The 24,006-nt window shown below is 42.8% G+C and overlaps 2 protein-coding genes across 3 annotated transcripts in view; both read left to right on the top strand.

Moving 5' to 3' along the window:
- The first annotated feature begins 9,415 nt into the window (after window positions 1–9,415).
- On the top strand, window positions 9,416–18,829 carry LOC108934067 (dual specificity protein kinase CLK4-like). 2 transcript variants are annotated; one of them, XM_018751564.2, is made up of 13 exons: window positions 9,416–9,550; window positions 11,817–11,977; window positions 13,861–14,116; window positions 14,796–14,886; window positions 15,230–15,296; window positions 15,409–15,525; window positions 16,753–16,919; window positions 17,205–17,299; window positions 17,554–17,683; window positions 17,821–17,903; window positions 18,021–18,100; window positions 18,290–18,380; window positions 18,511–18,829. In XM_018751564.2, the coding sequence occupies exons 2-13, from the start codon at window positions 11,817–11,819 to the stop codon at window positions 18,658–18,660; spliced, it is 1,488 nt and encodes a 495-aa protein (XP_018607080.1). In that variant the 5' UTR covers window positions 9,416–9,550; the 3' UTR covers window positions 18,661–18,829. The 2 variants fall into 2 exon arrangements, with proteins under 2 accessions (XP_018607080.1, XP_018607079.1); XM_018751563.2 differs by having other exon boundaries at window positions 14,796–14,895.
- Window positions 18,830–21,275: 2,446 nt separating this feature from the next.
- Window positions 21,276–24,006, top strand: part of LOC114910419 (uncharacterized) — a 58,057-nt gene continuing 55,326 nt past the window's right edge. Inside the window, exons 1-2 of the mRNA XM_029251118.1 lie at window positions 21,276–21,612; window positions 22,549–22,618. Coding sequence (XP_029106951.1) covers window positions 21,358–21,612; window positions 22,549–22,618 — 325 coding nt within the window. The 5' untranslated portion in view covers window positions 21,276–21,357. The remainder of the gene's footprint in view (window positions 21,613–22,548; window positions 22,619–24,006) is intronic.

Genomic DNA, 24,006 nt, shown 5'->3' with positions numbered 1-24,006 from the left:
TGAATTTTCTAAGAGAATGGGTGTTGGTATTTTTTCCCATTTCATAGCATTCAGTACATTTTTAAGTATAGAGTGTTTCAAGTGACGAATTTCAACGTAAATTGTTCTGAGCTGCAGAATCATTTCGAAGAGCCATCCTCCGTTCTTTTGTCACGCTGTTTATATGAAGAGGTTCGGAACCGTTGCTGGCATTTCCCGTCATCTCCGCCAACGCTAAAAATCCTGTCTGCTGACCCTGGCCTGGAAAGCCCACCCTTATCGTGTACCAAGTGTGCTGGAGAAACATGACAACTCCTGACACAATGCAGGCAGACAAATCAGATTTACTGTACCAGAAATTTCAGAAAAACCAAAAAAAAGCTAGACTCCTAATACATTTATTCATTCAGCAGACACTTTTCTCCAAAGTGACTTCCAATGAACTCTGTGTAGTGTTAGCAGCCCACATACCTTATTCACCATGGTGACTTACACTGCTAGATACACTACATCACTCATCCACACATCAGTGGAACACACACACACACGCAACGAGTGAAACAGAACAGCATGTCTTTGGACTGTGGGAGGAAACCAGAGCACCAATAGGAAACCCACACAGACAGAGGGAGAATATGCAAACTTCACACTGACTGAGCAGGGATCGAACCAACATCCTCTCACACCACCAAGGTGCTGTGAATAGAAGTGGTACTCGCTGTGACACCGTGTCACCCGTGACCCAAACCAGGTAATACATGAGATAATACTTTTTCTCAGTTGAATATCCATGCACTCACTAACTTTGTATTACTGGACTGGTTTTCCCTCATTGGGCACAAGTATTACATTTCCATTTACTCATTTAGCTGACACTTTTCTCCATAGCGACTTACAGTATTAAGGTTACAATTATTTACCCATTTATACAGCTGCATAATTTTACCAGAGCAATTCAGGGTAAGTACCTTGCTCAACGGTTCTACAGCCAGAGGTGGGGATCCAAATGCAGTAGCCCTGACCACTACGCCACCGGCCTTCCAAATGAAACTAAAGAAAAAGAGCCCTTCCAAGGCTGATATATCTCACTTTATATCAATGCACTTAAAGAAAGTGACAGTGAGCTCGTGACTTAAATGGTTCTGAAAGATCTGAACGGTTCTGGTCCTGGGAAGATACCCTGTCCTCTCGATAATTGCAGCAACAGGAGAACTACTCAGAATAAATTGGTCTCGCTCATTTATCTTTAAGTAATGTAAGGGGTTCAGCAACGGGCAAAGGATAATTGAATATCCCAATTTAATTAAAAGTTATACTCTTCTGTTCTTCCTCAGAATTATTAATTATTATGTGGGTACCAGCAGCAATTGAAGAGCACTTTAAATTCCGCTCACATTCCAAGAGAGTACAGTGATTAATTTCAAAGCCGACCCTTCTTAACAAGACAGGAGCCATAAAAGGTCTGTCCGTAGGGTCCCATCAATACCGAGTCAATTGTCTTATTTTTTCCTGCCACATACTGTTTCCTGCCACAGCTATACTATGGTGTTTGACTCTAGTATTCCTTGCGTTGTCTAACTATGGCAGTATCAAGTTTTACAGGAATCTTCCATTTGCTCATAGTTGTTTCTTTGACTGCAGTGTACAACACAGAAGTGAATAAACAGATCCATAAAAATAAGTAATGCATCAATATAACTGCTCCCAGATATCTACAGGACTTGATCAACCGCTACACCCCAACTAGACTGCTTTGCTCTTCCACATCTGCCCGCTTGGCGGTCCCACGTACGAAAGGTGAAGCACAGAGGTTCTCGGTTCTGGGTCCGTTGTGGTGGAACGACCTCCCCCTCACACTCAGAACTGCTGAATCTCTTTCTGCATTTAAAAGGTTCTGAAAACCCACCTCTTCCAGACACACTTCGCCCATCATCTCTTAAGTTCATGTAAGGTGTAAATGTTCATGCACCATAACTTTGAGATGATTTACACAGCTACTCCTGTAATGTAACGTTGATGTTTATATGTATCTCCAAAAAATATATATATATATTACTAGGAAGGTGATCAGGAATCGTGGATATTGTGATAAAGTTTTATGCAGCTACTGGTGTGATGAACATTGGTTCATATGGTGGAAAGAAACAAACTAACTGCACTTAAGAATCACACGTCTGCATCTAAGTGTCTCTTCCTGCTCATGTAATGAACAGATTGTATTTTCTATGAGATGTTCGCCACTTTGGAGAAAAGCCTCTGATAAATGATTACATGTAACTGTAAAAAATCCAATGGGAAGCATTTAGTTGGAAATAACTTTGCGTATGTCTGTGAATTTCGTGAAAACACATCTTGACTGTATAGTCAACCTGGGGCAAAAGTGCATAATTCGTTATAACGGCTTTTACGTTCTTGATTCGATTGTTTTGTTGGACGACCCACAACTGTCTGCCACCGTCCATAAGCCCACATCAGTGCTGTAAGTTCATAAGTCACCGTGCCATCAGAGGCGAAGCATAACTCCAGATGTAGTGAGATAATTATGAGCAAGAAAGCTAGAATTATGTATTAAAATAATCTACTTCTCTTGAAAAATACGTTACAAACGTTTCTATATTAAAATGAGCTCATTTAGTACGATGACAAAACTTCATCAAAACAAAATGAATATAAAGAATACATCAAATTATTCTTAAATTATTATACTGATAACTATATCTATAACAATTATTAAAATGTTATATTATAACTTCCACAGACTTCTGTGCGCAAATTTCCAAATGTCTAGTTATTAGTGTCACCAGGGTGGAATAATTCCAGTAAAACATTTGGAAAGCGACAATGGTGACTTCCGGACTTCCACGCGGGATGAGGCACGGCGACACCGGAGCTTATTTCTGCATCTGTGCAGAAGAAAAATGTCAGCGTTTCACCGTTTTACCCGTGACCGAAACCCGGAGGCGCTGCAGTGACTGTAAATCATACAGCGTGAGATTCTTTGCCGTGTTCCCCGGCCCTGAGCTCCCCGGTGGTGTGTCGGCTCCGCTCCACTTTCTCCACCATCTGCTCTTCGCTTGTCCTCTAAGGGGCCCGCAACTGCTCAAGGGTGGCGTCGTGCCGCCGTCCAGCCGCTCTGTCCCGTTGCGGGCGTGGGAAAGGTTTTACCTCATTTTTATCTGTACCGTCAATCTGAGTAAAACAGCGGACGGTGCATCGCTGGAGTCTGTGCGAAGGGTCTTCCGGGCACAGAGACGCGGAGCGGAGCCCGCCAAGCCCTGATGCGGACGGATCAGGTGACAAACGGCAGCGCGGTACGTCCAAAGTTTGGGGGATTCGCAGGTGGAGAGGTAAACCCGTGCTACTGTCATCTGACTTCACGAGTGTTTTGTCTATAGTTGTCCTGGATGGTTTTGCAGGGCTGCTCGCGGGGAGGGAGGGAGGGAGGGGGTTGGTGAAGGAGAACAAGCGCAGGAGATCCTCGGAGATGGTGCAAAAGGCTCATGGAGACACACCGTGTCCTTCCAACAAGGTGGCAGAAGAGAAAATGACCTTTCCCAGGAGGCCGTGGAAGGAGAAGGTGCGAGGGGAAGGCTGGACGACTCATATCTCACTCACCTTTCCCTGCGGCGCAGTCGTACTTCCAGGATTTGAAGCAGGCGAGTCCCATGGTCCAGGCGTCTTTGCCTCGCCGTCCGGCAGCTCTAGCCCCCGCGGCGACCGCTGTCCCGACCTCCACACGGACGCACGCATCCCTTCATTGTTCTCAAACTGTGCGGTGGAGGTGCTTCTCCTCACTCTGGAAGCTCAGGCACTGAGATGCCTCTGGCACGCAACCCCCACGGCTGGCCGTGGCCTGGATCGCTGCCCACCTTCTCCCCTGGGCCTCCCCCCCCCCCGCCCCCCAGTTGCATCAATAATCGCATAGTCCCATCCCATCGGGTGCATCGTGGAAGGGAATGAGGGAGGCGCGCACACACACACACACACACACACACACACACACTCAGGCACGCACACATGCACACACCCACAGTCAGGCACACACCAGAAACCACAGCCTCAGCATCCAGGAACAGTAATTATTTCACTCTGGTGGCCTCTCAGTGGAGGCAATTTCCCTAATGCATGTGCTCTGTCCACTGTTTGGGTTGATGGCCATCGATGCGTGCGGTCCAGCGCCGAGACAAACTACACCGGCGTAATAAATAGAGAGCGGCCACCCGATGTGTTAAACTTTTGAACCGCTGTCCATTACACTAAGAGGAGCCTCCCTCTTCAGACCCCGTCCTGGATTTATGTTTGCCGTCCCGGCCGGTCCTCGGCGATGTATCGATCCCGACGATGGGCCCCATTTAATTTTTTCAGGGAAAAAATGGGGCGGGCGGTCAGCTGTACACTTCGCTGTGGCCGTAAAGGCGGTCTGGTCGATCGGAAGGTCGCAGACGCTGCCGGCAGCGCTAACTCCGCTCGGGGGCGAAAGAACCATCGGTTTTTATCTCTCCGCTGCTCCACAACACGTGGCGTTTGTTATGCTTCCATTTGGCCTGGCATAAACACGAGTCTCAATGTTGAGCTACAAGAGGGATAACGGGTCGCTTGCAAAGGGCACCACTTCGTCCCTTTCGTGCGGCCGGCGTGGCCCTCGATCACAACCGTCTCCATCTCGGCCCTCCGTCCACTTCATGAAGACATATGTAGATTTCCATGTCCTCTGACACCTCATCTTAAACTTTAAGGGACTTTGTCAGCCGACTGCATCAAATGCCCAGTAATATTATCCACCCAAATATTTTCTTCTTGATTACACAGACTGATTACGCTTTATCGATTACCAGCAAATTGTATTCGGGAGCATTTACTTACGTTGGAAAAATGGGGTTTTTTTCTTCGTGCACATGGCTGCAGGCAGAATGTGAGGGAAAATGAGGACCGTAGAAAGTCAGATGATTGGACAGGATGGACGGACGGAAAGACAAACATACTGTGAGATAGATAGATAGATAGATAGATAGATAGATAGATAGATAGATAGATAGACAGCAGTGACAAGAGACATGCGAATAAATAAATATCCCATTGAGAAAGGTGTAAAAATATGCAAGAAACCTTTTTTATAAATATGAAATAGCAATGATATTTTAGTATGAGTTGAATGAAATATAATGCAATAAGCATACACATGCTTTCTGAACCGCTTGTCCCATATGGGGTTGCGGGGAGCCGGAGCCTAACCTGGCAACACAGGGTGTATGGCTTGAGGGGAGGGAACGCACCCAGGACGGGACGCCAGTCCGTTGCAAGGCACCCCAAGCGGGACTCAAACCCCGGACTCAAACCCCAGACCCACCGGAAAGCAGGACCTGATCCAACTCACTGTGCCACTGCACTGCCATGCCCCCCCCCCCCCCCTCAGCAATAAGTATAATGGAGTATAATTAACTGGATGGTGTGGAGAAGGCAGTACGAGGGGTGTTTCCCAGCAATGGGAGGTTGGGGGAGAAGTGGTGGAAAACTGAAACTCGGTCAAACTGAAAGTGCACAAACACAAAAAATCCCCTCCCGGTTCCCGGCAACTGGCAAGCGCGTGAAGAAAAAGCGCACCTGCTGGGTGAGGGATCCGAGCCCATTTTAACGCCAGTCTTCCCGGTATTCATAGGAGGAGTGACGAGTACAAACGCAGAGAGAGAAATTCCACCGTTGTTGTCATTAAAGGCAGCGAGTGCTGCAGTGTTTAGGAAATTAAATGAGGCTTTGAAGGTTCAAATCCCGGGGAGAAAAGGGTGCGTTACGGCCGGGCCAAGTCCTCATTCTGAATTGCTTCACTGAATATCCACATGCGTGAAACTGCGTGTCAGCAGGTGCGTAACAGTCAGCGACGTCCTGTACGGTGCGTCCGGCGGTTCTGCACGCAGCAGAAAAGTAGATTTACGTTGCTCCTACCGGACTCAGGCTGAATTTAAAGCGCGGCCGAGGATTCCGCTCGAGGCCCAACGTGCGCACCGTGCGCTGCTGCGCTCTCGCTCTCTGCGGCCGCAGCGACGCATCTGTACTCGTTCAATTTATTTCCCAGCCGCGGCCACAATTCACAGAAGTGTAATTATCGCTGAAAGCTTTTAATTCCCCCGCGTCAATACACCTGACTTACTCCATTCGCAACTGAGACGGGGAGAGAGTCTCTCAAGAAAATGAAAAAGTCACACCGGCTCCACATACCCCCACTATACAAATATTGAATTTACATGTATATAAATATATATATATATATATGTATCGCACTTTCAAATGAAGCTGCCTGCTTGAACCTTTTTATTTTATTAAGAGCCAGCTTTTCGGAAAACTAATGAGATACAGATTTATTTATTTTGTCCATCAATTTCAATATTCCACATATTAAACCATCTGTGGAGAAACTGCCACTTTCTTATTTTCTCAAGTGCACCTCCATCTCAGCTGCAAAATACGTCGGGGTATTGAATTAAAAGCTTCCCTTCCTGAAGAAAGAAACGGGAGAATGGCGGTCTGCCGAAGGCTTCCAGAACGGGCCCCAGACCACCGCCACTCTAACTTGGACAAGAAGTTAGTGAAAGTGAGTAAGTGTAATCTGGTGAAATCATGGTGCAGCTTTGAAGGTTTGCATGAGCTATTATTTGCTTCACATGTTTACGGCAGCAGGGGGTGTGGTGGCGCAGTGAGTTGGACCGGGTCCTGCTCTCCGGTGGGTCTGCGGTTCAAGTCCTGCTTGGGGTGCCTTGCTGTGGACTGGCGTCCCATCCTGGGTGTGTCCCCTCCCCCTCCGGCCTTATGCCCTGTGTTGCCGGGTTAGGCTCCGGTTCCCCTTGACCCTGTATGGGACAAGCGGTTCTGAAAATGTGTGTGTGTGTTTACGGCATGAAGGATGAGGTGTGTTCGAAGGTATGTAGTCGTGAGAGCTGTTGCCTTTGGACCCCAAGGTTGCAGGTTTGATTCCCACCTCCAGCTGCAGTACCCTTGAGCAAGGTACTTATCCTAAATTGCTCCAGTAAAATTACCCAGCTTTATAAATGGGTAAATAACTGTAAGTAGCTTAATGTTCTAAGTCACTTTGAAGAAAGGCATCAAATGAATGAATGTAAAGTGTTATGCAATACACACAAATTGTACAGGCAGAGAATCTGTATTTTTCCATGCTGAATAAAATTACAATGCCTACCTCCCCAAAATGACCACCCAGCCAATAAATATACACTACATGCATGAAACTATGTGTGAAACTGAAAAAACATGGTATGCCAGGTAAACATTACCAGACTGCACCTATACTGAGGTATGTGTTTTTAAATGATTTTCTTTCACATTGCAGCAAATTGACTATGACTTGTACCAGGCACTCACCTTGACCACAAAGCGACCATTAAAACATATGCAGAAATGTCTTTTAATGGCACACATGTAAAGCTACCTGGATAGCGGCGCATCTGACAATGAGGGCCATGCCGGGGATGGTGCTGCTGGGGGGGGGGGGATTTCGGCCACGGGGGGGCGGTGTCAACGCAGGACCACGTTCATGACCGGGACTGGGGATTAAGCTCACGCTGTTTCTACAAGATATACGAAGATCCTTCAGCGGGGGTCCTTGAGGTGTTGAAATTGGGTGCAAATTCTAGGCGTGTGTCCAAAATACTGTATTCGGAGAAAAGTAATGGGTCCGAGGGGAATCCAAAAGTAAGGTGGAGTAAGGTAGAATTGTTAAGATGTGAAAACTGAATCCAGTGCTGTGAAGTCAGGGGGCCTGAATATATGAGTACAGACAGCCCACTCCTTAAATTTATTTAGCAGACACTTTTGTCCAAAGCAACTTCCAATGGACTCTATGTAGTATTATCAGCCTATACAACTTAGTCACCACAGTGATTTACACAGCTTGATATACTACTTACAATGGGTAACTCATCCATATATCAGTGGAACACACACATGATGGGTGAACCTGAACAGCATGTCTTTGGAGTGTGGGAGGAAACCAGAGCACTCAGAGGAAACCCAAACAGACACTGGGAGAACATGCAAACTCCACATAGACTGAGTGGGGGTCGAACCCATGTCCTCTCGCACCACCCAGGCGCTAGGAGACAGCAGCACTACTGGCTGTGACACCCTGGGCTGGCGGAACGGTGTTACTGGACTGAGTGTGTTCGTACCGGGAGTCAGTCGTCTGCATCCCTTTCACTGTCTGTTGGTGAAATGGACTTTTGTTCACCTCCAGTTGAGGGTCATTGTGAAGAAAAGTGTCTGTTAAATGAATAACTAAAAAGCAGAAAAATGGGCAGTGCTGCAGAGACACTGGAACTATGGGGCTCTTCAGACGGAAAAGTACAGTGCTCTGGACCGGTGCTCTTTGTCTCTGTCTCTATCGCTGTCTCCCTCCCTCTCTCTCTCTGTCTGTGTCTCTCAGTCACTTGCTGTCCCCGTCTGTCTCTCGCTGCCTCTTGACTCGGTGGCTCGCGCACGCGTCTTCACATTATGGATCCCCTGGCAGGAGTATTTACAGCACAGTGTAAATGAGAAAGCACGATAAAGAACGGAATACAGAGTGAAACCAAAAAAAACTGACAGGCTTGTAGTAGGACCTCAGAATGAAAGAAGGGTTAAAACCCAGATAATGGAGGTGGCTGCGGAACTGTCGTTCGAATAATGTGCGTGTGATTACAGGGCTATCTTGACATAGGTAAAACATGTGAAGCTAGCCGTATAATCACACACACACACACACACACACACAGTGTGAAGCTGCTTGTTCCGAGGCGAACCGGAGCCTAACCCGGCAAGGCAGGGCGCAGAGCTGAAGGGGGAGGTAACGCACCCAGGACGGGACACCTGTCCATCACAAGGCACCCCAAGCACGACTTGAACCCCAGACCCACCAGAGAGCAGGACCCGGCCAAACCCGCTGCACCACCGTGCCCTCGTTAGCGGTGTAATTAATTATGTAATTGCATAACATATTAGGGGCTGCTTCATCCCTTCATTTACACCACAAATCACACGAAATCCCATAATACCCAATGCAAATGTAATAATAAAAAATGAAAACATAACAAATATGTAAAAACTGGCAATTTTTAAATTATTTTCTCTGGGTGCCTTGCGGCGGACTGGCGTCCCGTCCTGGGTGTGTCCCCTCCCCCTCTGGCCTTACGCCCTGTGTTGCCGGGTAGGCTCCGGTTCCCCGTGACCCTGTATGGGACAAGCGGTTCTGAAAATGTGTGTGTGTGTGTGTGTGTGTGTGTGTGTGTGTGTGTATACTTTCTGCCTTTCGAACAAAAAAGCTGAGGTTTTGTGTCAAGGGCCTTTCTGTAAGGCCTCACGTCAAACCATCCGCTCCGTTACGCAGTGACGTTTGGATTGAAGTGACGTCACCAACAAGAAATTTCAAATTTAGTCGTAACAGCGCCGTTTCCTGTAGTGACGTCACCACGGTCGCGGATCGCCATTTTAGGCTCGGTTTTCTGAGGAAGGGAGGAAGTGGACAACAAATTCACTTTTATTATTTTGAGGTATTTCAGCACGTTTGGGAAAGCATTTTTAAGCAAATGTAAGTGTATTTCTACCTGAACATCGCATTCTTTTGAAGTCACTAGTAGTGTGTTTCTTTTAAAAAATTACGAGAATTGTCGATACTAACTACTGACGAGTCGAGTCTGAGTGTAAGTCGTCGCAGCTGAGGTCCAAGTTGAATGTTCAGTCAGTGTTGTGTGCTTTCACATCGTGTCTTGTACTGTCCAGGTAAATAGTACAAATTAAACGAGAGCGTTTGCTTTTGCGATATTATATATATTCCTTTTGTTTTGTTCATAATCAGTGTTTCAAGTTTTTAGAATAGAACATGATGTTCTCACCGAATCGAATCATGTACTAGAATTTCACACCCGACACGTGAGCTAGATATATATATAAATAATAATTTAGCTTCGCTGGCTGCATTTTTGCTTAATTAATTTGCTGGTGACTATTGCTAACAAACAAGTTAGTTCTTTTCACCGATTAATTCATCCTTCCTGCTCTGGACGGTAAATTTGCGCCGAAAACGCCCGGGCCGATGATTTATCATAATTTTATCTGGGATTGGACCAAAGTGACTTTATTTAAATGCTATTATTACTCAGGAATACAGCTGCTGGTAATTTTACTGGAGTTTATGGTAAATAGTGCCTTGCTCAGGGTGGGATTCGAACCCGCAACTTTTGAGTTCAAACACAGACAGGCCCTCAGCGCTAACCATTAGACTACCAGCTGCTCTGCTGCTGCTGCTGGTTCTGCGGTTGAGTCCACAGTGTTTGTTTCCGATTAAAAATGTATCCGTTTATTTTTGTGATTTAGATTTAGAAGGGCGTTTGGGCCCGTCGTGTTTCCACAGATACCAGACTGTGTCTTCGCTGCAGAAATAGATTATGTGTGGTTGACCTGCCTGGGTGTGATGGACGAGTGTCTTGTGTACCAGGGTACAACCAGTGTAGTCTGGAGCCCAAATTGCCAATGCTTCTGGGGTAGGCTCTAGACCACCGTGACCCTGTATTAAACAGGGGCTTGTTGACAGTGGATGAACTGAACATTTGTAAATTTGACCCCCAACTTGTCACGAGATTGTTTGTCCACCAGACGCGACAGGATCGACTCCGTAAATCAGGTTTCGAGCGGCAGGTGGGAAGGCTGTATCCTTGACCCTTGTCCGTCGTCCTCCATTGAATAAGTATGTTCCCTCAGGTTGTTCACACCGAGTAACTTGTGACACTGTTTTCCGCCAGTAGGATTTTTGTTTTGTTTCATAAGGACAGCAGGTATCATAGAGGAAAAGGTCATGACTTTATAACCAGAAGGTTTCCAGTTTCCATTCCTCGTTCCCCGAGTCGGCTGTGGTACCATTTGGCTGAGCTACCAACCCTGCACTTTGCTATTTAAAAAAAAAAAAAAAAAAAAAGATACCGCACAAGTGGATCAAAAATACTGTGTGTAATTGTGGATACATAATTTCCATTTTTTACTTGCTTGAGTACTTTAATAGTAAATGTGTTTTCTGTTTATAGATGGTAGTATGTTATTTACCATGTTCAGGTAGCCATGTAGGCTCCTCTAATACACATTTACAGTGATGCATTTGGAATACACCTTCTGAGTGGCCTGTGAAGAGCATACGGATACAAGAATTTTTAACAGAAACATAAAAGATTGTTGTACCAAGTTAAGTGTGATTCAACACTGCAGCTCCCCAACACTGTAGCAAAAGTCAGAAAGTGTTTCTAAAGTTTCCTTTTGCCCAGTCCTGTCATTTTGTGTATTTTGTCATTTACTGTCCTGGACTTCTTGTTTTGAATTATTTCTTTACACAAAGGAATTTTGTGCATTCTTAAATACCATTTTGGAAGGAGTCATATCTCACAAAACTCCTCATCTGAAAGTGAGAAGAAGGTATTATCGTGATAGGTAGTTTGGATTGTACAGAATAAGATTAGAATGTGCTGTTCTGTTAATGTAATGAAAATGTCAGTATTAGCAAAGGAACAAACTCTGTAGCGCTGAATTAGTCAGACTCTATTCTGTACTTCAGCTTTGCTTACAATGACTGTTAAAGGAATTATTTTTTTTCCCTATGCAGGAGTAACCAAAGAAATGTCGTGGCCTCATCTGACTTGTAATTGCTGACATGATTGGCAGATATATTACTTGCCTTCTGTTTACCGCTGCTAGTGGCTGTTTTAAAATTAGGATTTAACAGCCAAGATGAGAAGGAATGTGCAGGGATTGCTTTCCTTGCCGCTCATTTTTATTGCTTCATATTTTTTTTTTCTTCCCTTGTTCAACAGATGCGGGGGTCAAAGCGACTGCGATCTCCGCAGAACTATATCTCAGAGTACAGTGTGGAGGAGAGGTTGGAATTTAGCAAACAGCCAAGATGGGACTTGGACAGTGACAAGAGGGCTAGTAGATCAAGAAGATACAACCACCACTACAAAACCTACGAAAGGTGAATATGTGGTTTAATTTCCTGCCACCTTTAAGCATGGGATGTAGAAGTTAATGTCAGTTGCGATAAACACATTCATGTTTACTTCCATCTTTACTTTATACCCACTTGTCAGTTGTGTACTTGCTCATTGTCATTATTTCTTCACCTGTTGTGCTTTATGCAGCTGTTTTGGGTGTCAATGGGATATAAACCCGCTGACAAAAATCAATAGGAAGAATGATTAACTGTTTCTGTTGAATAAAAGTTGAGGGTAATGTTTGGGTAACTTAGTCTCAGTTCCTAAAAGTTTAATATTATGTTATGGTTATGTCAGAGGTTTAATTTACTTGTTCAGCATCTTTATCGGAAATGGTCATTCAGTTCACTCTTTTTACAGCTGGAAATTTTTACTGGAACAATTGAATTTAATTGTCTTGCTCAAGGGTAATCTGAGAGGGCCCTGCAGGTTACACTTTTCCATCCTTAATCACTGTGCTTATTGCAAATGCTGCAGTTGCTGTTAAATGGATGGAGTGATGTAAAGATATGATTCAGGTGAATTGGTGACTCTAAATCGCTCTGAATGTGTGTGCGATTGCCCTGCGATGGACCGGTGTCCTTGTACCAGGGTCTGCCTGCCTGAAACCATATGCTTCTGGGATAGGCTCTGGACCACCGTGACACTGCATTGGATATGAAGTTGTCAGTAATGTATGGCTCGATGTTATGTAGGATGTTTTTGTGCCATGTTGCCACAGATAATGGAACCTTAATTTACCACCTGTGGCTGGCTTCTGAAATAGCAGTTTTTTTTTTTTTCTGGAGAACTACAGAAGAGTTGTACAGCCTGTTCTAATAATAGCTTCATAGCTGACTTTTCCTGGAAGAAATGTTATACTGCTGGCAACGAGCAACATGTTTGCACCCGTGCTGATGGCAGGGTCTCAATATTCCCAGGACTGTGCTATCGCAGCTGTTGGTGATACCTGTGTATTCAAACAGATTTAATATAGATTGAAGCTGCTAGCATTTCTCATGACCTGTACCGTGTTCAGTTTGTACAGTTCTCACTGAACTCAATGTTTAGGATTTATGTAACTCTGTTTCTTTAAAGGTAGTCAGTTACACCTGGTTAGTGAGAGCAGTGTATGTGTAGCTGTTAGTTTAATATCATAACCAGAGCCTCTGTCTGTGCTGCTTTCTTTGAGTGTTTAACATTTTAAATGTAGTTTTTCTGAAAATATGCAAAAGTTCTGTTAATGCAGAAATGTTGCCATGAAGTGATTAGATTCCAGGCAAGTCAAAATAGCTCTACACACCCAGCAACAGCTTAAGCTTGGCAGCAACTCAGGCCTGAGTGGTTACCTTATGAGCAGTGCTATTTTAATTTCCTTTGAATAATAATGTATGTAATATTCAGTAGAAATTTCTAGAGTAATACATTGGTTCATGAAAGTGTTTGCTGTCCCTTACTGGGACATTGCATAAAATGTGGGGTAGGTACAAGAAAAATAAATTGAAGGCATGATACCGCTATTTGTGTTGATGTTGAATCACTTTATCCTGCAGTTTAATTATAATATTCAGTTTTTTTGGTGTTTTTATTGAGCTGATTTTGCAGTTTTTCTTGAATCTCATTGTAAACTTCTATTTGCTTTTTATAGGTGGGCGCTCAACAAGCTTTGTTATTCATTATATTTTGCAGGCGATAAGACTTTAACCTTTTGTAATTTTTAAAACTTTGTTTTACTGCTAATTCAAAATTATAGCTTAATTTTGCTATAAATGTAATTGTATTTATGAATGAAATATATGTATATAAAATATGCGGCTGTTAAATGTTACACTTCTGGTGTTGTGTTATGTAGTATGAGTACTCATTGCTTCCTGTGTGCTTGTAGGCATTATAGTGAGACAAAGACGCTGATCACAAGGATGGAGTACAGAGAGCAGGAGGCAAAGGAGCCCACCTCTGCTTCGGGACCAAATCAGGACAGACGTTTTGGTGAACCCGTCGTGGAGCCTGAGAGCCACAGAGACTGGCACCATTACAGCAAGTCCTCTGCACGCAGCGGGCACAGCCAGAGGAGCAGACACAGCCAGCAGGGTAGCCGCCGTCGCCGGGCACGTCGGAGTCCGTCCCGACAGGATGACTTGGTACGCCTGCCCAGCCGTGTCGTTCCTGCCCTTTTATAAAGCGCATGCTTGTGATTGCTCACTAATAAGGGTTGTAGAGTACTCTAAAGTGTAAGACCACCTTCTGTTTCGTTTTAATCTTTACCACCTCTTGTTATTTCTGTAGATTAGGTAAAGGTCTGTCTTCCATATTCTACTGTGCTACATGCATGTACTACTTGCATGTTGCTTCAGAAGGAATAGGTTTTAACATTCACATTTTGTAGGCATGTGAATGGGCAGTTTTGAGAAATTTGACTGCACCTTTTATTATGAGGAATGTTAAATTGATGCCTTACAGTGACAGCCCTTGAGGAATAAATGATTTCCTTTTCCTATGTTATTAAAATCCTTTTATGGAGCACAGTGTGATTTGAAAGGGACAATTGGAGGGCAAAGTGTTCATATACATTTATGTGCCTACCATAATGTTGTGTTGCTACTTTTCCTTTTCTATTTTGAGAAAGTGTCTTATCTGAAAATGTGTTGCCATGTTTTTCTTCTGTAACGCAAACTATGTGGGGCCCCTGTGCATTGATCTGGGATGAATTTGAAATCGCTGCTGTGACCTGATGCGGTTTCTGAAATCCCCGAATATCTCCCCCCTGCTGAATGCATTCTCCCCCGATTCGCGTGGGTTTATGATGGTGACCGATCCCAGAAGAGTCATCGCAGGAACAGATCCAGGAGTTTTGAGGATGATGAGGATGGTCACCTGATCTATCACAATGGACACATGCTAAGAGCAAGATGTATAGAATGTATACCTTTTTTTAAACACTTTGTTTTATTTTACTGGAAAGACCATGCTGTTGTACAGTTTATTGGGGGGTGGGGACTATTTTAGGGATTGAATTTGTAATCATTTATATGTAAAATTACTGTCAGCAAGGCACTAGTGTGAGTGAAATTCACAATTTTTGTTTTAAGAAAGAAACAACTTGTCTTTCGGTCTTTCTCAGTGGGCACAGTGTAATGTTAACTTCTTTTGTAAACTGGCTTTGTAAATAATTGTAGTTTAGCGGCACTTTTCCTTCTTCTGCTGAGTTGCAACCAGAACTCCTTTGTATTTACTGTACCCTTTTCCCCCTCTAGATGAGATTATCGGTACTTTAGGTGAAGGAGCCTTTGGGAAAGTCGTGGAATGCATTGACCATTCAAAGTAGGTTGAAACCGCCTTCTGTTTCTCCTACATGTATCTCTTTTGATAAATAAGCATGCAGTTCTTACCTTTCTTACTCTACTGATGGTTTTAAATTTCTGAATGGTTGCAGAGGTGGTGCTCATGTGGCAGTGAAGATTATTAAAAATATTGATCGATATCGAGAAGCTGCCATGTCCGAGATTGATGTTTTGGAGCAGGTGAACTCACTGGATTGTGGTGATCACTTGTGAGTAACTTTTTTTTTGGGTTAAAGTAGCAATCCCTGGTCCTTCTGTGGTCCATGATGAGCTATTTTCTGTTGGTTATTTAGATCCTTAATCTCAGCCTTGATTGGGATTATGAATGAATGCGTTGCATGATTCAGGTTACGTTAAACGGAAGGAAGCAGATGTGAATTTGCACTCACCACTCGAGACCAAATTAAACTGAAGTGGTATGGAGGTGTGCTGATAAAACACTAAAACAGAACAAAAGGAGTTATGACTTTATCTGTCAGTCCTTCATTCACCAGTGCTCAACAAGGATGAAGTCATTTCATTATTAGGGTACTTATTCCTTAATTTAACTGTAATTTGGTTCAACCAATACAAACTCTTACATTGTTTTCCCCAGATATGACATTGTGCATTAAAACAGAAACCCATTCAAGGCTCTGTAACTAAGAGGTGTAAAGCCAGCATACCCTTTGTCTCCAAAAATAAGGATGGTTCATCCCAGCAGTATATTTTTTCATTTTATTAAAACATATAGGCACTGACTAAAACAAAAGTTCAGAGTCAAATAGTAGAGGAATACTAATCCCACTGTCTTGTTTTTCCACTTATTCAAATTATGAATTTTCAAAGCTCTGAGTTTTCAGGTTTATTTTTAGATTTTATCTCCTTTACTCTTCCCATGCCTAAATAAGTCTGTATAATGAGTTGAAGGCGGACAGAAGTCGGCAAACATTGCATGTGTTTATGGAATGATTTAGCATTTGGGATTGCATACAAGGTTGTGGAGATTTGTATTTCAGTAAGTTCTAATTAGTTCTAATTTTAATGTTGTAGATATTAAAAAAAATAATTAAAAGTATTATAGGTTTATTTGAGGTTTTAACAGAACCTAACCAACAAATCAGTCAAGGGATGTATTTTGCAACTTACTGATAGAAGTGACATGGAATTTACGAACAAATCAAGTTATGAACATACTTGGGTCTCAGAGGGGTTCGCCAGTGTATTGTTACGGTCAACACAACACTGTTCCCCACATGGAATGAAATAATTTTTATGCCAGACATTCACATACCCACCACTGCATTTTGTACCGTTGCATTTAATTTTATATGCTAGTTTCTCTCAGATTTCAGTCAGGGAAAGTTTCTGTGAAAATCCAGTTCCAGTTGCATTGACAAGCAGATATGTGAACATTAACTGAAATGTGTTTTGCTTCTTTGTTTGGTCTTTTGCAGTGCGTGTGTGCGAATGCTGCACTGGTTTGATTATCATGGACACATCTGTATCGTGTTTGAGCTGTTGGGTTTGAGCACCTACGATTTCCTCAAGGAGAATGGCTTCATGCCCTTCACTGTGAACCAGATTAGACACATTGCATACCAGGTCTTCAAAGCTGTGCGCTGTAAGTACAATCAGGCTTGGCAGAACGTATCTGCAGACCCCTCCGGTGTTCATTTTGTCAGTTTTAAAGACTTTCACATGGGAAAAATTAATTTTCTTGTTTGTCTTTTGTATACAGTGTAATGAACTGCATAATATAAGAAATCCATTTATTCAAGGATTCTGGCGGAATGCTCATTAACAGTTAGCCATGCAATAAGGTTTAAAGTTTTGGAAATAATGTATGCTTAGATATCTACTTTTTTTGGTGAAAGGATACTGACAGTCTCCATTGTTTTGTATTAAGTCCTTCATAGAAACAAACTGACTCACACTGATCTGAAGCCTGAGAATATTCTCTTTGTGAGATCTGACTACCACATCGAATACAATTCCAAAACGGTAAGGTTTTTTGTTTTTCCTGTATTTCTGTGATCTGTTCCCTGTTTTGAAAAATATCATTTACCTTTAAATATTGAGTATTTGTGCATAAATTTGATTATGCAAAGATATTTAAATGCATCAATTCTAGTCAGAAATACAAAGGTTAATCTAGACAATTTTTTTTTTTTTTTTTTGTCACAACCAGTTTGCTCAGTTGTGTTTTTTTTTTTTTTTTTTTTTTTTTTTTTTTTTTCTTGGTCCACTGAATGCAGAAACGGGATGAGAGAATACTGAAGAACACTGATGTGAAGGTGGTGGACTTTGGCAATGCCGTATATGACCATGAATACCATACCTCTGTGGTGTCCACCAGACATTACAGGGCTCCAGAGGTGATCCTTGGTGAGTGTTTGTGTCGCAGGTTGTGTGTGCTTGGGCAGCTTTTAGAAGTACACATTACTTAGAAGGTCGTGTATCTTTCTTTTAACCTTTCATTTACTCACTGATTTAATTTTCTGTATTTGTAACTATGTTTGCAGAGCTTGGGTGGAATCAGGCATGTGATGTTTGGAGCCTGGGCTGCATCCTGATTGAGTATTACCTTGGACTAACACTCTTTCAGGTGGGTGACATAGAGATACTGGAGTCTCTGAAGAAACTTCTGCAATTTAGTCATTTGAAGCATTGACCTCTGCAAATTATGAACAGCTTTCCTTATTTTGCCCTTCTGTTGTTCCAGACCCATGACAGTAAGGAGCACCTAGCAATGATGGAGAGGGTTCTGGGACCAATACCTGGCTATTTATTGCAGAAAACCAAGTGAGTGCAGAGTTTCTGGAGAAACTTCAACTTGTTAGATTGTTTGGGGAGATTTTGTGAAAGGGAGTTCTATTCTTTTATGTTTTTGAAAATTAAAATATGGGAAAAATGGTTCTTCAACATTGGGGAAAGTGCACATCTTGTGTAATTAACTCAGGCAAAGTGACTGACCCAAACTTCATGTGACAGGAAGAGACGATATGTCCATCGTGGGCAGCTGGACTGGGATGAGCACAGCTCCTCAGGGAGATATGTGAGAAAAAACTGCAAGCCACTCAAAGTAAGAAACGCTTGAGTTTTTCCAAGGACATTCAGCACACAAAAGTGTCGCTCCGTTTACAGTTGACGTAAATTTGCCTTCTTGTATCTACAGAGACATTTCGGTGTAACTCTGTGTCTTCTCCCTTCAGCAATACATGTCGTCCAAGAGCTCTGACCATGAGCAGTTGTTTGACCTGATCCAGAAGATGCTGGAATATGATGTGTCCAGACGTGTTACGCTGGAAGCTGCCATAAGGCATCCATTTTTCGATCCACTGAAGAAAGGAAAGAAACAGTGACTCATGACATTCTTTTTACACTTGCGCTCTATTAATCACTATCCAGAGGAATGTTCTAGACTGCATCAGTCCATCTTGAGGCCTCTGTTTTGTGGTGCTAAATTATTCCCTTTGTGCAAATGCTAAATTACATTTTTGTACAATCATGTTCTTTTTGCAATAAAAACATGGTACCTTTTTTGAACATATAAACATTTGTTTGTGTGTGTGTGTGTATGTATATATATATTTTATACTTCTGGTCCAATATTTTAAGGGGCAAAAGATCATTTAATTTGAAATGCATCATCAATGTGTATAGTAACATCCATGGTCCAAATTTTCATTTTTTGGTAGAGGTGGGCTCTTCTGTGGCCATCTGACAGTCTCAAAAAGGTCATTAAACTTTTTAAGGACAAGTGAAATAGTAAGGTGGACAACTACATGCAGAGGTGTAACTAAGATAGTATATGGTGGATGCTGAAATTAATACCTGTACTTGCCATTCAGAGTTGGCTGAAAAACTGACATCCTCTTTCAAGTGTTCTTTGTTAATGTGTCCACTGAAGGTCATGGTTTCATGTGCCTTAAATGGTCAACTCGAATGAACCGATTCTTCAGTTTTTCTACGATGTGATAAAATACGTAGTGACACTTTGAAAATGTTTTGAGTACAGTAACTAGTCTTGGGTATGGAAGGTTCTTGATTTCCTGAACTAGTATTATGCTGCAGTGGCTGTTGGTGGTTAGAAATTCATGGCTACAGTGTTACACTGAGTTCTCTGGGTGGCAGTAGAGGACTGCGGAGGACTTTTAATTTGTCACCCAAAGCTGTGCAGCTGCACACAGGTGTAATCTGACAGTGGATCTTTCACAAATGCTGCAATATGAAAGATAACATGTCTCAGCTGGCTAACATGCGTCAAAATGCAAATTGGCAGCAAAGATGAACAGAGATCCTGATTGGATGAATATCACATTTGGTATGAAGTCATTCCAGTTATCAGAATTCAATAACTTTTTGGCCTTATGAAACAAAGAAAAAAAGACACCTTGAATAAGCATTAAGGAAGGTGGCAAACTTGAAGAAATAAGACTTGAGTTGCCCTTTATGAAAAGCTGCTTCAGTTGCCACTGGTTTTACAGAATGAAGTCAAATGCTTTTCTGCACTCAAGGTAGTGACTCTATAACTGTGATGTTGACATGCTTATTTATAGGACATTTTCAACTGATGTTTCTAAAGCCTAAATCTCATTAAATTATCCCCCACAGACAGATATACTTGATTTCACCGAGGGTGTTTTTTAATATGTTCCAGGAGCACCAGTATTTACCTGAAATATGGTCCTAATTTGAAAATGCACTCCATGTTCCACCTTACATGCAAGTATTGAAAAATAAATTGTAACATTGGAAAAAACCTCCCTTAATAAAATTTTATTAGAAAACTGAAGATTTGCCACCTTCTATATTATGTAAACATCATGTGAGGGATCACTGCTCTCTTAAATGCAAAATTGTAGGTAAAATACTCTTACACTGAGTAGTTTACAGTGCATCTATTCTTTCCTTTACCAAAATTCAGTCTTACTGAAAATTACTCATTTTCTTTTCAGCTGTTAAAGTATAAATTTTGTGTTCTGTGCATATATTATGTTCACAAACTTGCTATCATTGCATAATATGTAAAATTCAGATTTTATTTTCCCTCATCTATATGCATGTATATGTAAAAATAGTTTTGTGTCTGTAAAGATGCCTAAAACCCAAAATGATGACTTGAAAAAGATGAGGTTTGCTTTACCAGGCAATGATCTTCCCAGTCATCACCCGTGGGGTTGATGGATTTATGTGTTTTAATTATTAAAAAATATAAACATAACAATGGCAAGCTTGGACACTTTATTCCAAGTGAATTAATTAGGTCGGCATCAACTTTTCCTTTCCCTCCTGAACTGTCAGTGATTGGTGCAAGTACATTTACACACACACGCAACACACACACGAAGCGCTTGTCCTCGCCTGGGTTTCGGTGGTCCGGAGCCTATCCCCGAATGTCTTAAATATGACAAAATAAGTACATTAGATTTACAAAACAATACAAATAGAGTTAATTAATATATCTAAAATTTAGTCTATCATAATCCGCCATGGCATGCCATACTAAATATACATTATAATAAACTAAAGACGCTCATATCTGCAGATTAGTCAGAATATCATGGGTTATGAAAGTAAATAAGTACACTACAGTAGTCGGCAAAACTGGAATCTTGTTATCTGTGTTGCAGCCTCTAGTCTAGTCTAAGAGTCACACCAGCTACTGCCCGTAATTTAAACATGTTGGAAACTTTGGCGAGAATCAGAGTTTTCTTATTTCGCGTTCGTTCCTCCCCAGCAGCTCATGGCGCGCGCCCAGTCTCGTGCAAAAAAAAAAAAAAAAACTATATAGGTATATATGTATATATACATAGAATATGGACAAAGTTGAGGCGTTACCGCCGCATGGGTCCAAAACAGGAACTTTTAAGTTTTGTCCAAGAAGAAGAGGCGTCGAGCGGCTCTTTCGCCCTGAAAGGCGGACCGTTCACACACACACATACACATACACACGCACGCACGCACGCGAGCGCGCGCTCTTCCACGGGGCAGAAAACGCGCAGACGCTCCTTCCTTCGCCGCTCGGGACAAGTGCGACGGAGCGACTTTTTGCGCCAATGGCTTCAGCCGCTAAACAAGCCGCGTCGCCGCGAAGCGGCTGGAAGTGTCACGGCTCCGGTTTCCAGGGCGCTCTGCCCACGGCCGCGTGTCTCCTGCTGTCCGTGGGCTCCATCGCGACGTGCCTCCTCGCGAACTTCAGGACCGCGCAGCTGGAGCGCAGGGTGCACGCGCTCGAGCGGGAGCGGGCGGCGGCGCTGGCGCTCGAACCCGAGACGTCTGTGCGGGACGCCGCGGACGCGCTGCTGCGGGAGGTAAAGCGGACGCTCCTCGCTGCACCTGTTCATCACACGAGCCGTGTCGTATTCAAGTGTAAAAACAGAGTGAAGACACGTACAGATCGGGCAGTAGTAGTGAAGTGAGTGTCCAGACGGCTCGGTCAGTCTGCTGGACACTTTGTGTCCCTTAGGGTCACAGTCTGTCTGCGCAGCAGCGTCTTCTAAGACGTCACCGTAAGTAGGGGTTCGAGCGGCTGCCTTTGTTTGTATCGAAAGGTTGCAGGTTCGAATCCCACCTCTAGCTGTAAGTAAAGTACTTACCCTAGTTGGCCCAGTAAAAATTACCTAGCTGTATAGATGGGTCTGCAATAATTGTGAGTGCCTTAACGTTCTAAGTCCCTTTGGAGAAAAAAGTGTCCTAAAGGAATAAATGTCACTGTGGAAAAACTGCTGCTTGCTTCAAATTACCCTGTTCTCTCCCTGTGTGTCCACCAAATGCAATAAGATGCAGGACTGCTTGTGTCCTGAGAACTCAAAGTGAAATTCCACTGTTAATATATTTACAATATTAATATTTACTGTTCCTGTGCACTGAAACAGCACATAACTGATGTTCAGTTTTACCATGTTTTCACGGTGCTGCCTGTTCTGTGTCATGGAGTCATCGGGGGTTTACAGTCTAAACACTCGCTAAAATGTAAAACTGGGAATATCGGTGCAGCTCATTTTACGATATATTACACTATTACATACATCCTATTATACTATATACAGAGATAGTAGATAACTTCAGTCTATTTGGATCAGTAATCAATAATGAAGTGTATATATATATATATATATTTATATATGAAATGTTATCTTGTCCCTTAAAATACAGGAAGAGAAGGAAAAAATATATGCACAGAATGTTTTATACATATAACATTATTATAAATGTATAATATTCTTTTTTCTCTCTCTCATTTGCAGAAACTCAACATGTTGGAGCCCAAACTGCGCACAGCGAGGGAGGCGCCGGCACACTGTTCCTGTCCTCCAGGTGTGTCTTTCCTTTACTGTGTTTGAGTAGCAGTCGAGTAGCTGGGCTCCTGCTCCAGAGCAACTTCTGTACCCTTGAACTGGGTTCCTGCGCAATCATTCCGTTTATTTAAAGTACTCTGTTAAACACATGTACCATAAGTCTGGACAAAATTCATACGCTCGGTACTCTGAATACAATCAGAAATGCTGGCGACCCGGTCCTCCCGGGTAATGTCAAAAAATAAATCACTGCAATGACATTTTAACTGACCCTTAACTTGGCTGTTACTTGATGTATATCTGGACATGAGGAGATCGGGAATTTTCTGCATTTTCTGCTGTCAGTTGGATTAAGGTAAAATTAAAGTAAAAAAAGTAAAAACAAAGTAAGAACTTTTTACTTTTCACTTGTCACGTGTGACCAAATGTTACTAGAATAATTTCTAGTCACAATGTAGTAATAGCTATAACAATAACTAGTAAACATTTCTACTAACATGATGCTTTGGCGAAAAGCATCAGGTAAATGAACACATGTACATGGCGTGAACAAGAGTTGGACCTTATAGTCCTGTAGAATTTAGTGGCATTTGTGTTTTGCTTTTTTAATTTTAGACAAAACAAAACGTAAAGGGGTGTAGTTACAGATGGAATAATTTCTGTTTATGATGAGTGGCATATGCATATTTTCACAGTCATGAATGATATTCCGAAGGGGTCCACTGATGCTTTCGTGCTTCTGAATGTGACTGTTTTTTGTCTGAGCTGCAAACAGTGGCTTTGGCAGTCAGTGTTCAGCCTGCCGTGCGTCTCACAAGTTCGCGCCCCCGTGGTACCGAACATCACCGCTACGACTTTCTTCATTCAGAGGTTTTCTCACTTGTTTGCAAAATATCTGTCTTCTCCATCGCTCCACGCACGTTGCAGCTGATAGCGATTAACGCTCCGTCGCCCTCATGCCGTCAGTCCTGTGTCAGGTGATTGAAGCCAGGTGGGGAGAAGTGTGTGAAAAGTGTGAACTCTGTCACCTGCGTTACTCAAGTAGCCCATAGACTGTCAGTATTCAGACGATTGGACACTAAACGTATGACCAGACCAGACCACCAAAGTCCCACCATGTGGACCATTTCTAGGGAAAGATCCATCCGCCTGTCATTTTTTAAACCATTTTTTACCACAGCACCTTTGACTCGTTAGCCAACTTCTGACCCGCGTCAAGGAACCCTTTTCTAAAAGATCTTCTTGGAAATGTTCAGTTCATTCGTTGATCCAATGACTGCTGTCCTGTGCAGGGTCGTGGTGGTCTGGAGCCTATATTAGAAGAATGGGGTGTAAGGCAGGATGTACCATGGATGGAGCGCCAGTCCATTGCTGGACGATCTTTCTCACACACACACACACACACAC

Source organism: Scleropages formosus, chromosome 4, assembly GCF_900964775.1.
Source record: "Scleropages formosus chromosome 4, fSclFor1.1, whole genome shotgun sequence".
Classification (NCBI taxonomy): Eukaryota; Metazoa; Chordata; class Actinopteri; order Osteoglossiformes; family Osteoglossidae; genus Scleropages; species Scleropages formosus.
The sequence above is the reverse complement of the archived record's forward strand: the minus strand, read 5'-3'. Positions and strand labels throughout refer to the sequence as shown.